Genomic DNA, 15,367 nt, shown 5'->3' on the forward strand with positions numbered 1-15,367 from the left:
AGGAATTAATCCCGCCAGTCAAAATATTCCACATCGTTCAATGCTTGGCACATTGCTGGGAGAACTGAGGTAGTCTGATGGTCTGCTGGTTTCAGATTTTGCTAACGATGCCCTAGGTTCCTCTTGTCCCAGTCCACTGCCAGAGAGGTCTGTGTAGTTTTGGTGAACTTTGTCAAACACTCCTCATGCTAATTCTGAGCAGTAAACACGGTTTTGGCGAGGAGTGTTAAATCCATCAGTTTGGTATGAACTCTAACTGTGCTTTCCCTCCCCCCCCCCGCCCTCCGGCCTTGAACCTGCTCCCTGTGACCTTGAACTCACTTCCTGATGCCCCCTCATCTAGCTTCCGCCTGCTCTGAAGGCACAGGCACTCAAAGCTATAAACTTACAGCATCAGCAAAACATAGAGATTTAAGCTCCGTAAAGGAGAAGAATTTATAATCTGACGCCAGCCACAGGCTGCATGGGTGAGATGCGTGAATTTTGTAACTTGACTTGATAATTGGAGGCAGTGATTTCAGGTAGAATTTTTCTGATGGTGGAGGGAAATGACAGAGCTTCAAATGATGGATGCACAGTGCCTCTTTGCTGTGGTGCTGTCTGATATATGCCCCATGCTGTGATCCTGAGCAATTTCTATCTTGTCCTCCCATCCTCTGCCAATGGCTAATAGATTTTGCTGGCTTTGGCCACATTTTACCCTTTACTGTGGCATTAGCTGCTACATGCCCTTCATTGTGATCCTGACTGTGTACTCCGCAATCATCAGATTTTAGATGGCTCCGCAATGCAATAACATCGTGAGCGTTCTCTGTACCTCCGAATTGTGTGTTAACTCCTGGATCTGTTTGAGTATTCATTGATCGGTGAATTTTGTCTCTCTTGCTTTATCTCTCCCCTTCCCCCTCTCTGTCCATGTGCAGAGTTCTGGCTGGGAGGTAGGCTGCATGCACTCAGTGTGGATTTGATTGCTCGTACGATGATGGTGCATTTTGCATGCCATGGCTGTGTCACGTGAGGAGATGATGTACACTGGGACTGGGAAATAGCTTCTCTTCCAACTAACTCCAAGTGCAGACTTCGGGAAGTTGCTTCAGGCAGCCATCGGATTGTCCAGGGTGGGAGGGAGGAATGAAAGCTTGATTAATGCCTCATGGGTTTTTTATTTGCCCCGTTATCCATTATTTTCTTCATTCTCTGCGTTTCCTTCATATTACATAATTTCCTGATTGAGATCAGTAAGCAGGCTGCATACGTCACTCCACTTGGTATTTTAAGAAATTGTGACTACACTTTCTGACCTCATGCTGATTTATCATTGATGTTCAGTTCCTATTGCCAAACACTTCCCATTTCTCCCCTGATGCTGCCTAGACAGTGAGAGTGAGCTGTATAAAGCCAGCCTGACACTCTCCTCAGTTACCACCCATGCGCACGTAGATCAGGGAGCAGGACTCAAAACTTTAGCTAATTTTCTCTATTCTAAATGTCAAGGCCCCTTGATGAAATTCCAGTGTCGATTAGTTAACTCAGCACAGGCTGGGATTACTAACCAGGCAGTGTCTGGTCTATATCATTCGGCCACTCAATAGTTTCACACTTCGAGCTCTTTCTCAATATCAAGCTTTCGTTTATGACTAGGAGACACATGAGTAGATCTCAAAAGAAAAGACTGGAACACTGCCCCAAGAGGGCTGAGCCTCACCCCGAGATGCTCTTGGGTTTCTCCTGATGGGTGAGTTTCACCCGCTTTCGGAGGAGGTAGGACTATCTGCAGCTGAGAATGAGAAAGGGTGTCCCTCTTCGCAGTGCTGACCCAGGAACAGTATTGATGGTGGGTTAAAGACATTTGCATTCAGGCACCCTTCTCTTCAGACTAGGAAGGGTAGGTAGAATGCTCAGATCTTTGAGGATCAGTTGTGGTGGGAAATTCCCGGTCTACGGAGGGAATCTCGGATGCTCAAATTGTCCTGACAAAGGCTTTTGCCAGGGGAAATCGCCAGGATTCCCAGGGAGTGCCTCAGTGTTCTTTAATGAACTGCTAAATCCAAAGGGCTGCCTGAAGAGTGCTTTAAGTTAATATCACTTTGCTTGACAGTTCCATGGTCACCCTGTTTTGCTGACTGACTGATGTTCCCCAGTGTCATCGCATCATTCATAACACTGACATTCAAGTCATGTTATAACCAAATAATTTCCATCAAGCCCTGCCCATCTTGCGGCTTAGCCATTGCTGCTTGTGTTTGCAGCGTACTTGCTAACACATCTGCTGGCTCCTTCCCATAAACCACGGTTGGAGTGGGAAGGGGCAGTCAGTGTGTGTGTTGTTCCTTTCCTGTGTTTCCGACGAACCTGCGTAGAAACAGCAGACCAAATTTTGACTTGGGTCATTCACCAAAAAGAATGTGGGAGGGGGCCCGGGTGGAAATTGAACTCCCGATTGATTTAAAACGTGGAGTAATGTTCTTCTGGATCCAAACCAACCGCAAGATGTTTTGGAAAAGGTTGCTGCCCGATTGTGGCTGTGTGGGACTGTGGGCAGGTAAGCTGTTAGCCCTTGGGTCACAAAGCACCTTAACTAGCTTGCGTCCAGATGCCGAGTGTGTGCTGCCTGCAGGAAGCGGTGGTTTATTAAGGCAAGCCAGCAGGTTTTATGACTGTGTTGAGGAGAAAACTTTAAAGCACGAGGAAGGATGCCGGGTGCTTTAATGAAGTCACTGTTCCTGGGCCTGGTATCGGGGCTGCTGGAAAATGGTTTCCTTGACAGTGCATGGCTCATATTGAGTCTGTGGGACATGAAGTCAGGGATGTGCTTGATTTTACTGTTCATTTCGATTGTGGTGTTTAGATTGCATCTTTTTTTTCATGCTTTTCACTTAGTGGTCAATTAGGAATGTGGACATGTTTGAAATTTGATAGCTCAAAGTAATTTCACTGTGGTGCCTTGCGGTGGTGGGCGTTTGTCATCCAGCAGCCCTTTGCCTTGGTAACCTCCTCCCTAGTATGTTGCCACATCAAATGGAGATTCCGAAATGGCGAAAGCTGCAGAAGTGAACAAGGTGGATTTTCAGACTGGGAGCCTGACTGAAACTTTGAGCTCACCTGACACCATGAGACTGGTTTCCTCTAACCTCAAGGCTGCAGTCTACAATCGTCTTATTGGTTCAGAACCCTTTGCATAGATGCCAGTGCTTTGTGATATAACCGGGCTCCATACTGTGTTCTACTGACCATAACACGGGACAATTCTTCAACCAAAATTGGCCCAAAATTAAGGGGAGGGCTGTGGGCGGGGTTCCCTGTGACAACCCATGTGGTGATACTGCTGCTGCCAGTCGGAAGTGTACAATCCGAGCTTGGAATACTAACTCTCTGAAGGGTGAATTCCATCTTCTTGCCCTTCCCAAACTGTAGGGAACAATGCCTATTTACTGTTCAGTAGGGACTTGGTTATCTGGTCAGCCAGCCTGTATTAAATTGGGGCAGTGGCATATTTTGGATGGAGGGAGGGAAATGAAACTAAATGAGGGAGTAGGTGTTATCATTGCGGTGTTGATGGTTGGTCACACACTTTCCATTCTGGCAGCAGCACTCTGCACCTTGATGTCTCAGGAAGCCACGTGTGTGTATAATGTACGGTCTATCAGTTGATGATTCTCTCTGTGTGTTCTCTCCTTTATTCCACTTGCTGCTGGTCATACTGCTCCCCTCACTCCACCCTGCGGTAAGTTACTTTTTTTAAAAAATCTACTGTGATTTCGCAATTTGTACTGAAAACTGCTTAAAATCAATTACCTGCTAAATGTTCGGTCAATCGCCTCTTGCTTCAAGTTTCAATTTTCAGAAATATCTTCAATTTTCCAAATGCACTCTAAGGGCCTGCTATCTGAATGAGAATCTGTGCATGACGTATCAATTTTCGATTAAGTAGAATTCGGGGATGGATTTTGAGAAGGAAGGCCGCCACAATGCATTAAATGCTGGCCTCTCAGTCTCGGCAATTGCTAACCGCTACGACATATCACTCCTGCCCACTAGGCAGGCAGTCAAGTCAGTCAGGCTGGCTGCCGGCCGGGAATTGGCCCCAAATGATTCAGATGAGCCCTTGCCATTAAGATTATCGATCTGGGCCTCCACATCCCGACCTTGGCAGTCTGGTCTGCCTGCTCATATCACAGTTTTAAGCTGGCCTAACCGTTCACCATTTGCTTTCTACCCAGTGACTGGATTTCCCTTTATCCCGTGGAGGGTTAATGGAACGAAAACCATTTTGTACATTTGCTGCATGTGCTCTGGTTGTGTCAGGTTGTGTGATAGATATTCCTTGATCAATTGCATGGGGTACTGGCATGACTTTGACTGTTTCTGGGCAGTTGTCGCCACGTTTACATCAGAAATGATTTTCTGGAAGGAAAGTGAAGTGTGAAATGAGGGATCCAATTCAGACTTGCAGAGTGACTGAAATGTGCTCAGTCAGCTTTAGTCTGGCCACATCAGAAAGGCAATATTGCACAAGAGGCCAGAGAGGCTGGTGTGGAAATTTTAAAAATATCACACCTGAAGGGGGCTTAGTTGTGATCCCAACAGGTAAAAGTATTAGTGGGGCAACAGATTAACCTGAGGAAAGGCAATTTAACAAGGAAGGGAAAGAAACAGTATTGGTCTTCAACCAATATCTGCTGGTTTGCCAAACAAAACTCTTCAAGGAAGCTGCAGTCTTTAGCCCTTACAAGACTGCCCGACCAAATAATTAATAGGCACTTCTTTAAATGCACGACTCGGTAGCTAGGTTTGTTAAAAAAAAAAAGATTGAGAGAGTGAAGGGTAGGTGGAGGATTGAACAAGGCACTGCTCTGTTTGCTAACATTCTGTCCCCTCCACTTTGCACAGGCCTCGAAGAGGATGTTTGGGACTTACTTTCGAGTGGGATTTTATGGTTGTAAATTTGGAGATTTGGACGAGCAGGAGTTTGTTTACAAGGAGCCCTCGATCACCAAGCTAGCCGAGATTTCATACCGACTTGAGGTGAGCAAATTTGGCAAATCAATAAGCTTCATAGACCTTTTCAGAACCTCAGAACTCCCAAAGGGCAGTGGAGTCAGTGAAGTAATTTTCAAGTGTGGTCAGTCGCTGTTGTAATGTTGGCAATGTGGCAGCCAATGTGCGCACAGCAAACAATAATGTGATAAAGGCAGGTCATTCCGTTCAGTGATAAAAGCAAATTACTGCAGATGCTGAAATCTGAAACAAAGTTAACATGCTGGAAATTCTCAGCAGGTCTGGCAGCATCGAGGGCAGCACAGTAGCGCAGTGGGTTAGCACAGCAGCCTCACGGCGCCGAGGTCCCAGATTTGATCCCGGCTCTGGGTCACTGTCCGTGTGGAGTTTGCACATTCTCCCCGTGTTTACGTGGGTTTCGCCCCCACAACCCAAAAATGTGCAGGCTAGGTGGTTTGGCCACGCTAAATTGCCCCTTAATTGGAAAAAATGAATTGGGTACTCTAAAATTAAAAATAAAGGCCTGGCAGCATCTGCGGGTGACAACAGGGCTGACGTTTAGAGTCTGGATGACTCTCTGTCAGAGCGAGAGAGAACTAGAAATAGGGTGAAATTAGGGAGTACCGTCATGGGAGGGAAGGGTGGAGTAGTCCGGGCTGGTTAGAGGATTAGAGACTAGGTAAAGATTGACAAAGATGTTGTGGACAAAAAAAAGGAAATTTAAATGGTGGTGATCATGCCAAAGAAGGGCGCTTATAGTGGCACATTAAGAGATCCCAATGTGTTAATGGCAAAACAAAGGTGAACAGTGTGTCCAAGAACAAACTGGAAGGGCAGCACGTTGGCGCAGTGGTTAGCACTGCTGCCTCACGGCGCTGAGGTCCCAGGTTCGATCCCGGCTCTGGGTCACTGTCGGTGTGGAGTTTGCACATTCTCCCCGTGTTTGCGTGGGTTTCACCCCCACAACCCAAAGATGTGCAGGGTCGGTTAATTGGCCACGCTAAATTGCCCCTTAATTGGAAAAAAGAATTGGGTATTCTAAATTTATATTTAAAAAATGGACAACCTGGAACAGATGGCCCTGGTGAGGTTGGAGGGGGGAGACGGTGGTGAGGGAAAAACAAGACGGAAAGGGGATGGAAAATTGAATCAATAGAAGAAATGGAAATAAATAATAGAAATAAAAATGGGGTGAAGGTGGAGGGGAGAGTTCACAGTCTGAAGTTGTTGAACTCAATGTTAAGTCCAGAAGGTGTTGAACTCAATGTTAAGTCCAGAAGGCTGTAACGTGCCTAATCGGAAGATGAGCTGCTGTTCCTCCAGTTTGCGCTGGGCTTCACTGGGACATTGCAGCAGGCCAAGGACGGACATGTGGAGATATTTCTATTTCCAGTTCTCTAGCGTATTGGCTAAGATTTTGTATCCCTAACTTGTGTGAGACTTGAACTCATGACCGAGTGACTCAGACATGGCTGACATCTAATCCTAACAGCCTTGTGACTCTGGGACTTTAAAATGTTAACTATTGCACCTTCGATGAATATTGTATGTACATTGGGCATGATGTAACAGTACTGTGACTCCACATTCCTGCAGAAAGATCCAGGGCTGATCATCAGTGATGGTAGGATGCAACAGCATATTGATTGATTGTAAAGGAGTGCAATCGGCTGCTGCAAATAGTGCGGTGATGGACTTATAACAGCATCATCCGGTAGATTGGTAATTGTTTCTGGAGTTTAACAGTGATCCTGTATCGTGCTCTCCCTAACTCGCACTGTTCTGCTTTGTGGCAGGAATTCTACCAAGACCAGTATGGTGAAGAGGCTGCTGAGATTATTAAAGATTCCAATCCGGTTGACAAAGCTAAACTAGACCCTAACAAGGTAATAATGGCAATCTCAGTGGTACATTCCACATTGCTGAAAAGTACTCGCCCTTGAAACCTGACCAATTAATTATTTAGGGATGTGGACGTCCCTGGGCTGAGTGACCATTGTCTGCCTTTATTCTGCTGGTCAAGGTGGGGGCTTTTGGTGTCATCTTCGTGCTCAATGTGGTACGTAGCCCCATCAGATGCAGCAGAAAACACCCTCAGCTCTGATTTAACGGTGTGCCTTTGTTCCAAACACTAAAGAGTTCCTGGACTGTACCAACCTGAAGCTTCTCATGCCCGCTATTTCTCCCTCTGCTTGAAATTGCTAATTCCGCCCCTAAAAAGGGAGAGTCTACTATGGTGGACGCGCACACCCTGGAGCCTCAGTTAAGATTTCTCGAGCTCATTTTACCCTGGGTCCTTAGAGACAGTTCACAGAAGAGACTTGCATTATATCAGTCTGGGCTTCATTCAAGTCCATGACCCAGAGTTGAAACACCAATGTACTGCCGCAGCTCTTTTGCTCTGCTATTAACGTTGATATATTCTTTGTATCATCATTCTAAAGGGGCAGCTCTTGCACTGATGTGCACTCTCAAGAATTGCATTGGCTTTTGTCTGGCTAGAAATTTCACAGTGGCACACACTCGCATAAGGAAGCAAAATTAACAGAAGATAAACAAAAATTGCCAGTTAAACCCTTTTGATTGAATGTCACAACCTATTAGGTGAAGAACCGGTAAATCTTAAATTGGTTAAAAGCAATAAAAGATGAACATTGGAGAAGTTATTCAAGCTGGAGGAACACAATGTGCCAGATGTTGATCGGATACAGCCTAAAGGAAATTGTGGAAGAAACAGCAGAGGCTGCAGAAATTATATTTCAGGCTTCGATTGAGGGTGAAAATAGGATGCAGGACAGGGGAGTGGTCACTTTTGAAAAAGGGCGACAGCTATCCTAAGTAATTATAGTTTGCTTGCCATCTGTGGCAAGGAAGATGTAGGAATCTTTAATTAAAATGACTAAATATCCAGATGGAGAGGAAATAATTAGACGCAACCCACGCAGGTTTCAGAAAAAGAAGTCACGCTTGGCCTGTCTGATAGTCCTTTAGGCTGTGATGGATATGCTGGTTGTTGTGTTCTGAAAACACTGACTGAACTATTGGGGAAGATTTAAGGTGTTCGGAAGTAGGGAAAGGGTATCAAACTGGGTCTAAAACTGTTTTGACAGTCGGAAATTGGAGTTAAGAGCCACTTCTGAGTGGTTGGAAGTGGGTATTGCCCACTATTCTGTGCCTGCTTCTATTCATGGTGCACAGCTGTGACTCGGATATAGATCTAGAGGGGCAGCGCTAAATTTGGAAACGGTTTGTCGTGCTGAGGTTCAAAAGGAGCTGCAACATTGATAAGTAAACGTGAAGTGATACATGTTTGGCAGAAAAATGCAGGTACGTTGAATGTGAGAAGGCCTAGTCATGGGGGAGAACAGAGGAATTTGGGGGTTCAAGCTCGCAAGGTATTAAAGGCAACACCTCAAAGTGAGCAAGGCCAATTTGAAAAGCAAACTAATGGGTGCGGCATAGAATATGGAAGTTGAGATGTAACAGACCTGTATAAAACTGTAGTACATTCACAGTTGGGAGAACTGGCAGCAGCGCTAGGCTCCACAATACAGGTAGAATGTACCGGCAGACCCCTCAAAGCACTTTACAGCACTTTACATACTTTTTCAAGTGTAGCCATTGTCGCGACACGGAACGTGCCAGTCAATTTGCACACAGCAAACCCTGTAGCCACCTGGGTTGGCCACGTCCCGACGTAAAATGGAGAACCGCAAAGGCTGAAGGGAAATTCAGCCAACACAGGCAAAAACTAGCAGGCGCAGGTTACTGTGTATTAGACTCTGCAAAAGCCCAGACAGCATCGGTACAAGCAGCCATCTGCATAGTAATGTAGCAGCCATCTACATAGTAATGAGCGATCCTCAGGAACAATCAAAACATTTGAGGTAAACAAGGCCAAGCCAGACTCCTCAGCACAAGCAGGAGCCAACACAAAAGAGGTTAACGGACACTTAAAAGACCACCCAACGATCAGGGAACAGCTCCAGTATTGGAGAAATTGAACCAAGCGATTGGAACGAAGTCCAATCACTTGAAACCAGGTACGGGGTCCGCCCCGAAAGGCGGGAAGCCCCTGGGGACTATAAAGTAAAGCCCCCAAGTTCAAATCGTCCTTCTTGACAGGGTCACTCAGCAACGCGAAGCAACCCTTGAGAGTGACCTGTCCAGCTGCCGCTCCAACAAAGTAAGTCTTAAAGCAACGCTCGCTACGAGATAGGCGCTCCTAGCTATCAGTCCATACCAGCTTTGAATCCTGCAGACTCAGAATCCGAACGAAAGGCCATTTGTTCCCCTGACCTGGTGGGCCAGTCCGAAGCTAAGTATAGGCCTGTTAGTTATAGAAATAGCTTAGAAAGTAGAGTTTATGCATGAGTACCGATTTACTGTGTATAATAAATGTGTATTGATTTGAATCTTACTAATTTGTGTTGAGTTATTGATCATTACTTGAACTTGAACCTCGTGGTGGTATCATAAAGATACCTGGCGACTATAGAGCAAAGGTTATAAAACAGAGCCAATTGAACCAACCAAAAGTTAGCAACAACCCCCATATTCAGCCATGTGATAATGACCAGATGGTATGTTTTTCTTGGTGATGTTGATTGAAGGAAGACTATTGCCCAGGACTCTGCTGTCCTTCACAGTAATGCATGAAATCTTTCACATCCATCTGAGCAGGCAGATGGGGGCCTCAGTTTAACATGTCTCATCCGGAAGATAGCATCTCTGACAGAGCAGCACTCTCTCAGTAATGCACTGGAATATCAACCTTGGATTTTGTTTTGTGCTCAAGCCCTGGAGCGGACATGAACCCAGAACCTTGTGATGCAGAGATAGTGTGCCACCAACAGGGCCACCCTCAGATCTGCACAAAATCTTATCAAGAGCACAGTTAGAGACATGGAGCAGTTTTGGACTCCACATTACAGGAAGAATGTTAAAGGCAATAGAAAGGATACAGTGCGGATTCACTTGGCCACCTGCTCCTATTGGAAAATAGAAAATACAAAATGATTTGAAAAACTGAGCAAGGTCTTTATTAGAAAGTTACGGGTTGGTTTTACAGAGGCATTCAAAATTAATGAAGGGACAGGAGGTACATCGGAACAGATTGTGTCCAGTTGTTGAAAGGCCCAGAGTAAGGGGAAATGGATGCAACATTAAATAGAAGAGATTTAGAACAGAGAGCAAAAGAAACATTTTTCTAAATAGGGGTGTGATATTGTGGAACTCTGTATCAGAGTTAGTGATTGAGCAGAGAATGGGAAATGGGATAGGGGAACAGGGTGGGCACACCAGATTAGGACACTACTTGGCTAGAAGATTGATTTCAACACAAACTGATGGGGCAACCAACCTGTTAACATATTATATTTTCTGTGCTGACCTGGGCTCTTTTCTATCTAATCCTTTAACCTACTGAGTTTGAAAGTGCTCTGAAGAGTCCCATTTGTCTTTTTCAGGCATACATACAGATCACATACGTTGAGCCCTTCTTCGACACCTACGAGATGAAGGATCGAATCACTTACTTTGACAAGAACTATAACCTGCGCTGCTTCATGTACTGCACGCCCTTTACATTAGATGGCCGCGCTCATGGAGACCTGCACGAGCAGTACAAACGGAAGACAATCCTCACAACCTCGCACGCTTTCCCCTACATCAAAACTAGGATCAATGTCATCAACAAGGAAGAGGTATGGGCCCTGTACCAGGGTGTCACTGCAGACCATGAGTGTTGTCAAATCATTAAGGACAGTATGGGGTGAGGGGGGAGCAGGAAGTTTGATCTCATTTTGATGAGGCGTATCTGTTAATCTACGGAGCGTTTACCCTATCCGTTAACTAGCTATAGTTTTAAATTCTCCCTATACATTACTTGAACAAAGCAGCTAATCCTCAATGAAGTCTTTGCGTTTGCTGTGCTATCTCCATGTTTGAGTGAGTGTTAGATTACAAACAGTTTTGTAGCCTTGCGTAAGGCAAGTGCTGTTCATCTGTTCCTCACCAGAATGAGATCATATCTTCACCGAGTTTCTTCAAGTTAAATTTGAACCCATGTCCCAGAGGTGAAAGTATTTTAAAAATATATATTTAGAGTACCCAATTCTTTTTTTTTTCCCAATTAAGGGGCAATTTAATGTGTCCAATCCACCTAACCTGCACATCTTTGGGTTGTGGGGGTGAGACCCACAGGGACATGGGGAGTATGTGCAATCGCCACACAGACAGTGACCCAGATCCGGGATCAAACCCGGGTCCTCAGCGCCGTGAGGCAGCAGTGCTAACCACTGCCCCACCCTGCCGCCCACCCAGAGGTCAAAGCTTAATCAATGTCCTCCTGCATTCTTTGATTCTTAGTTTTTTAAAGCTCACTAGAAGAATTGCCACAAAACAATTAGGTCCGTAAGGGACAAATTGGGCCCAAAAAAAACCTTGCATTTATATAAAGCCTTTCATGACCATGGACGAGTTCAAAAAACTTTACAGGCAATGGAGTACTATTGAAGTACTGTATCCAATCCATTATGAAAGGAACTGAAACCATTGAAGTAACTGTTGTAATGTAGGGAACATGGCAGCACAGCAAATTCCCACAAATAGTGACGTGATAATGACTGATTAATCTGTTTCAGTAATGTTGATTGAGGAATAAATATTGACCAGGGTGAACTCCCATACTCTTCTTGGTAATACAGTAACATTTTTGGAATCTGACAGCGGGCGACCTAGGGGATCATTCAACCCGTCTGTCTGCCCCTCTACTGTGGCTACATTCACAGTTGGATGTCCCTGGAGAGGGAGCATGCGTTGTCCATGGGCACCATCGAGGCTTTCCATGCCCGGTGGGCTCCACAGGGTTGGATTGTTTTATCGACCCTTTGATCACATTTTGGGATGACGTTTTAAGTTTCATTTGCTCTTTGTTTTCGTTTAAGGCAGTATCCCTTTAACAGGCTGCCCCTTTCACTTTGTCCCTCAGTTTGTTTAATTTAGTTTAATAGTTTTCCATCAAAATAGTCGAAAACGCAGAACTCACCTTATCCCTCAATTGACTGGCGTTTTTGATTAACCAGCACCTCACATTCCCAGAGCATCCTGGATAACATAGATGGTCCTGTAATACCATATGAACTTATACATCCACCCAAGAAGACAGATGGGGCCTCTCTCAGTACGTCCCACCTGAACGAAAGCCCCGACTTCCGGACTAGACCGGAGTGGCAGGCTTGATTTTTGTGCTCAAGCCCTGGAGTGAGACTTGAACCTGGAAACTTGTGATTCAGAAGTGAGAGTACAACCAGCTGAGCCATAACTACATTGAGTGTCCAATGAATTACTATTGATCTATTATTGTGGGCAGCACAGTGGCTAGCACTGCTGCCTCTCAGCGCCGGGCACCCGGGTTCTTTTCCGGCATCGTGTCACTGTCTGTGTGGAGTGTGTACGTTCTCCCCGTGTGTGTGTGGGTTTCCTCCGGGTGCTCCGGTTTCCTCCCACAGTCCAAAGATGTGCAGGTTTGGTGGATTGGCCGTGATAAATTGCCCTTAGTATCCAGGGATGTGTAGGTTAGGTTAAGGGGTTTGGGGAATTATGCGGGGAAGTGGGCTTGGGTGGAGTGCTCTTTCAGAGGATTGGTGCAGACTCGATGGGTCAACTGGCCTCCTTCTGCACTGTAGGTATCGTATGATTTCCCTGTTGTAATGTAGCCTATCTATGCGGTCTTCCTGTGACTGATACTCCCCTTGAACATATTGGTAGGAAATCTCTTGACCTGTTGTCAGGAATTGTCTGGGCGAGTATTTTGGTGATTGATTGACTGACCCCATGAAAGGGCAGCATCACCAAAATGCCTCCTTGCCACAGTGTAACTGACCGAACCTGCAGCACCAGTCAGCCTCATTACAGGTTGGCAGCTTCATCCTTGGTACTCTGCCTGCTGGAGATGCACATTGCTGCCATTCACTCTGGAGTCTTATCCCCGCTGAATAGCCAATCCATTATGAAAGGAACTGAAACCATTGGTCGAGCCGAATCGTTCACTGCGGTGAAGGGGACACGGGTTTAAAGATGAGGATTGGAGTAAGAAGGAAAGTCAGGGGCACGTGGGAGGAATGACCTCCCTCATTCACATCTGTCATGTGACAAAGGGTATTTAAACTGTGCAGTGGGTTCGTGGGAGAGATCGGTGATGCGGAGAATACAAGAAACCATTGAATGTGGTTCTGGAGAAGGAATGTGATGTCTGGTCCTCTATTTCACATTCTATTCCCAATTTCAGATTATATTAATCCCGATTGAAGTAGCGATCGAGGATATGCAAAAGAAGACCCAGGAGTTGGCTTTTGCCACACACCAGGACCCAGCTGATGCCAAGATGTTGCAGATGGTATTACAGGGAAGTGTGGGAACCACAGTCAACCAGGTAATGTGTCTGCGTACACTCTCTCTTGGGGAAAGTGTCTGCGTGCTCTCTAAATGGATAAAGTCTCTGTGTGCTCTCTCTCTAGTCGGATAAAGTCTCTGAGTGCTCTCTCTCTAGTTGGATGAAGTCTCAGTGTGCTCTCTCTCTCTAGTCGGGTAAAGTGTCTGCGTGCTCTCTCTCTCGTCAGATAAAGTTTCTGCGTGCTCTCTCTCCAGTCAGATAAAGTCTGTGTGCTCTCTCTCTAATCGGGTAAAGTGTCTGCGTGCCCTCTCTAGTCGGGTAAACTGTCTACGTGCACTCTATCTAGTCGGATATAGTCTCTGTGCTGTCTCTCTAGTCGCGTAAAGTCTCTGCATTCACTCTCTAGTCGGGTAAAGTGTCTGCGAGCTCTCTAGCCGGATAAAGTGTCTGCGTTCACACTCTCGTTGGGCAATGTGTCTGCGTTCACTCTCTAGTTGGGCAATGTGTCTGCGTTCACTCTCTAGTCGGGTAATGTGTCTGCGTTCACTCTCGAGTCGGGTAAAGTGTCGGCGTTCACTCTCGAGTCGGGTAATGTGTCTGCGTTCACTCTCTAGTCGGGTACTGTGTCTGCGTTCACTCTCTAGTCGGGTAATGTGTCTGCGTTCACTCTCTATTTGGGCAATGTGTCTGCGTTCACTCTCGAGTCGGGTAAAGTGTCTGCGTTCTCTCTCTAGTCGGGTAATGTGTCTGCGTTCACTCTCTAGTCTGGTAATGTGTCTGCGAGCTCGCTCTCTAGTCGGGTAATGTGTCTGCGTTCTCTCTCTAGTCGGGTAATGTGTCTGCGTTCACTCTCTAGTCTGGTAATGTGTCTGCGAGCTCGCTCTCTAGTCAGGTAAAGTGTCTGCGTTCACTCTCTAGTCGGGTAATGTGTCTGCGTTCACTCTCTAGTCCGGTAATGTGTCTGCGTTCACTTTCCAGTCGGGTAATGTGTCTGCATTCACTCTCTAGTCGGGGAAAGTGTCTGCGTTCACTCTCTAGTCGGGTAAAGTGTCTGCGTTCACTCACTAGTCGGGTAATGTGTCTGCGTTCACTCACCAGTCGGGTAATGTGTCTGCGTTCACTCTCTAGTCGTCTAATGCGTCTGCGTTCACTCTCCAGTCGGGTAATGTGGCTGCGTGCTCTCTCTAGTCGGGTAATGTGTCTGCGTTCACTCTCTATTCGGGTAACGTGTCTGCGTTCACTCTCTAGTCGGGTAAAGTGTCTGCGTTCACTCTCTAGACGGGTAATGTGTCTGCGTTCACTCTCTAGTCGGGTAATGTGTCTGCGTTCACTAGCTAGTCGGGTAAAGTGTCTGCGTTCACTCTCTAGTCGGGTAATGTGTCTGCATTCACTCTCGAGTTGGGTAATGTGTCTGCGTTCACTCTCTAGTCGGGTAATGCGTCTGCGTTCACTCTCTAGTCGGGTAAAGTGTCTGCGTTCACTCTCTAGACGGGTAATGTGTCTGCGTTCACTCTCTAGTCGGGTAATGTGTCTGCGTTCACTCTCCAGTCGGGTAAAGTGTCTGCATTCACTCTCTAGTTGGGTAATGTGTCTGCGTTCACTCTCTAGTCGGGTAATGTGTCTGCGTTCACTCTCTAGTCGCATAAAGTGTCTGCGTTCACTCTCTAGTCGGGTAATGTGTCTGCGTTCACTCTCTAGTCGGGTAATGTGTCTGCGTTCACTCTCTAGTCTGGTAATGTGTCTGCGTTCACTCTCTAGTCGGGTAATGTGTCTGCGTTCACTCTCTAGTCGGGTAAAGTGTCTGCGTTCACTCTCTAGTCGGGTAATGTGTCTGCGTTCACTCTCTAGTCGCATAAAGTGTCTGCGTTCACTCTCTAGTCGGGTAATGTGTCTGCGTTCACTCTCTAGTCGGGTAATGTGTCTGCGTTCACTCTCTAGTCGGGTAATGTGTCTGCGTTCACTCTATAATCGGGT

The 15,367-nt window shown here is 46.2% G+C and overlaps 1 protein-coding gene across 5 annotated transcripts in view; it reads left to right on the forward strand.

Annotated features, from left to right (window-relative positions):
• The window catches only part of dock6 (dedicator of cytokinesis 6), a 241,117-nt gene that overhangs the window by 193,896 nt on the left and 31,854 nt on the right, over positions 1–15,367 (forward strand). For 4 of the 5 annotated variants that reach the window (XM_072491074.1, XM_072491075.1, XM_072491076.1 and 1 more), the window contains 4 exons: positions 4,900–5,025; positions 6,795–6,884; positions 10,467–10,703; positions 13,289–13,432. In XM_072491074.1, coding sequence (XP_072347175.1) covers positions 4,900–5,025; positions 6,795–6,884; positions 10,467–10,703; positions 13,289–13,432 — 597 coding nt within the window. Of the gene's footprint in view, positions 1–923; positions 3,627–4,899; positions 5,026–6,794; positions 6,885–10,466; positions 10,704–13,288; positions 13,433–15,367 lie in introns of those variants that run through there. The other variant, XM_072491079.1, reaches the window with a different exon arrangement.

This window comes from Scyliorhinus torazame, chromosome 27 (genome assembly GCF_047496885.1).
Source record: "Scyliorhinus torazame isolate Kashiwa2021f chromosome 27, sScyTor2.1, whole genome shotgun sequence".
Taxonomy (NCBI): Eukaryota; Metazoa; Chordata; class Chondrichthyes; order Carcharhiniformes; family Scyliorhinidae; genus Scyliorhinus; species Scyliorhinus torazame.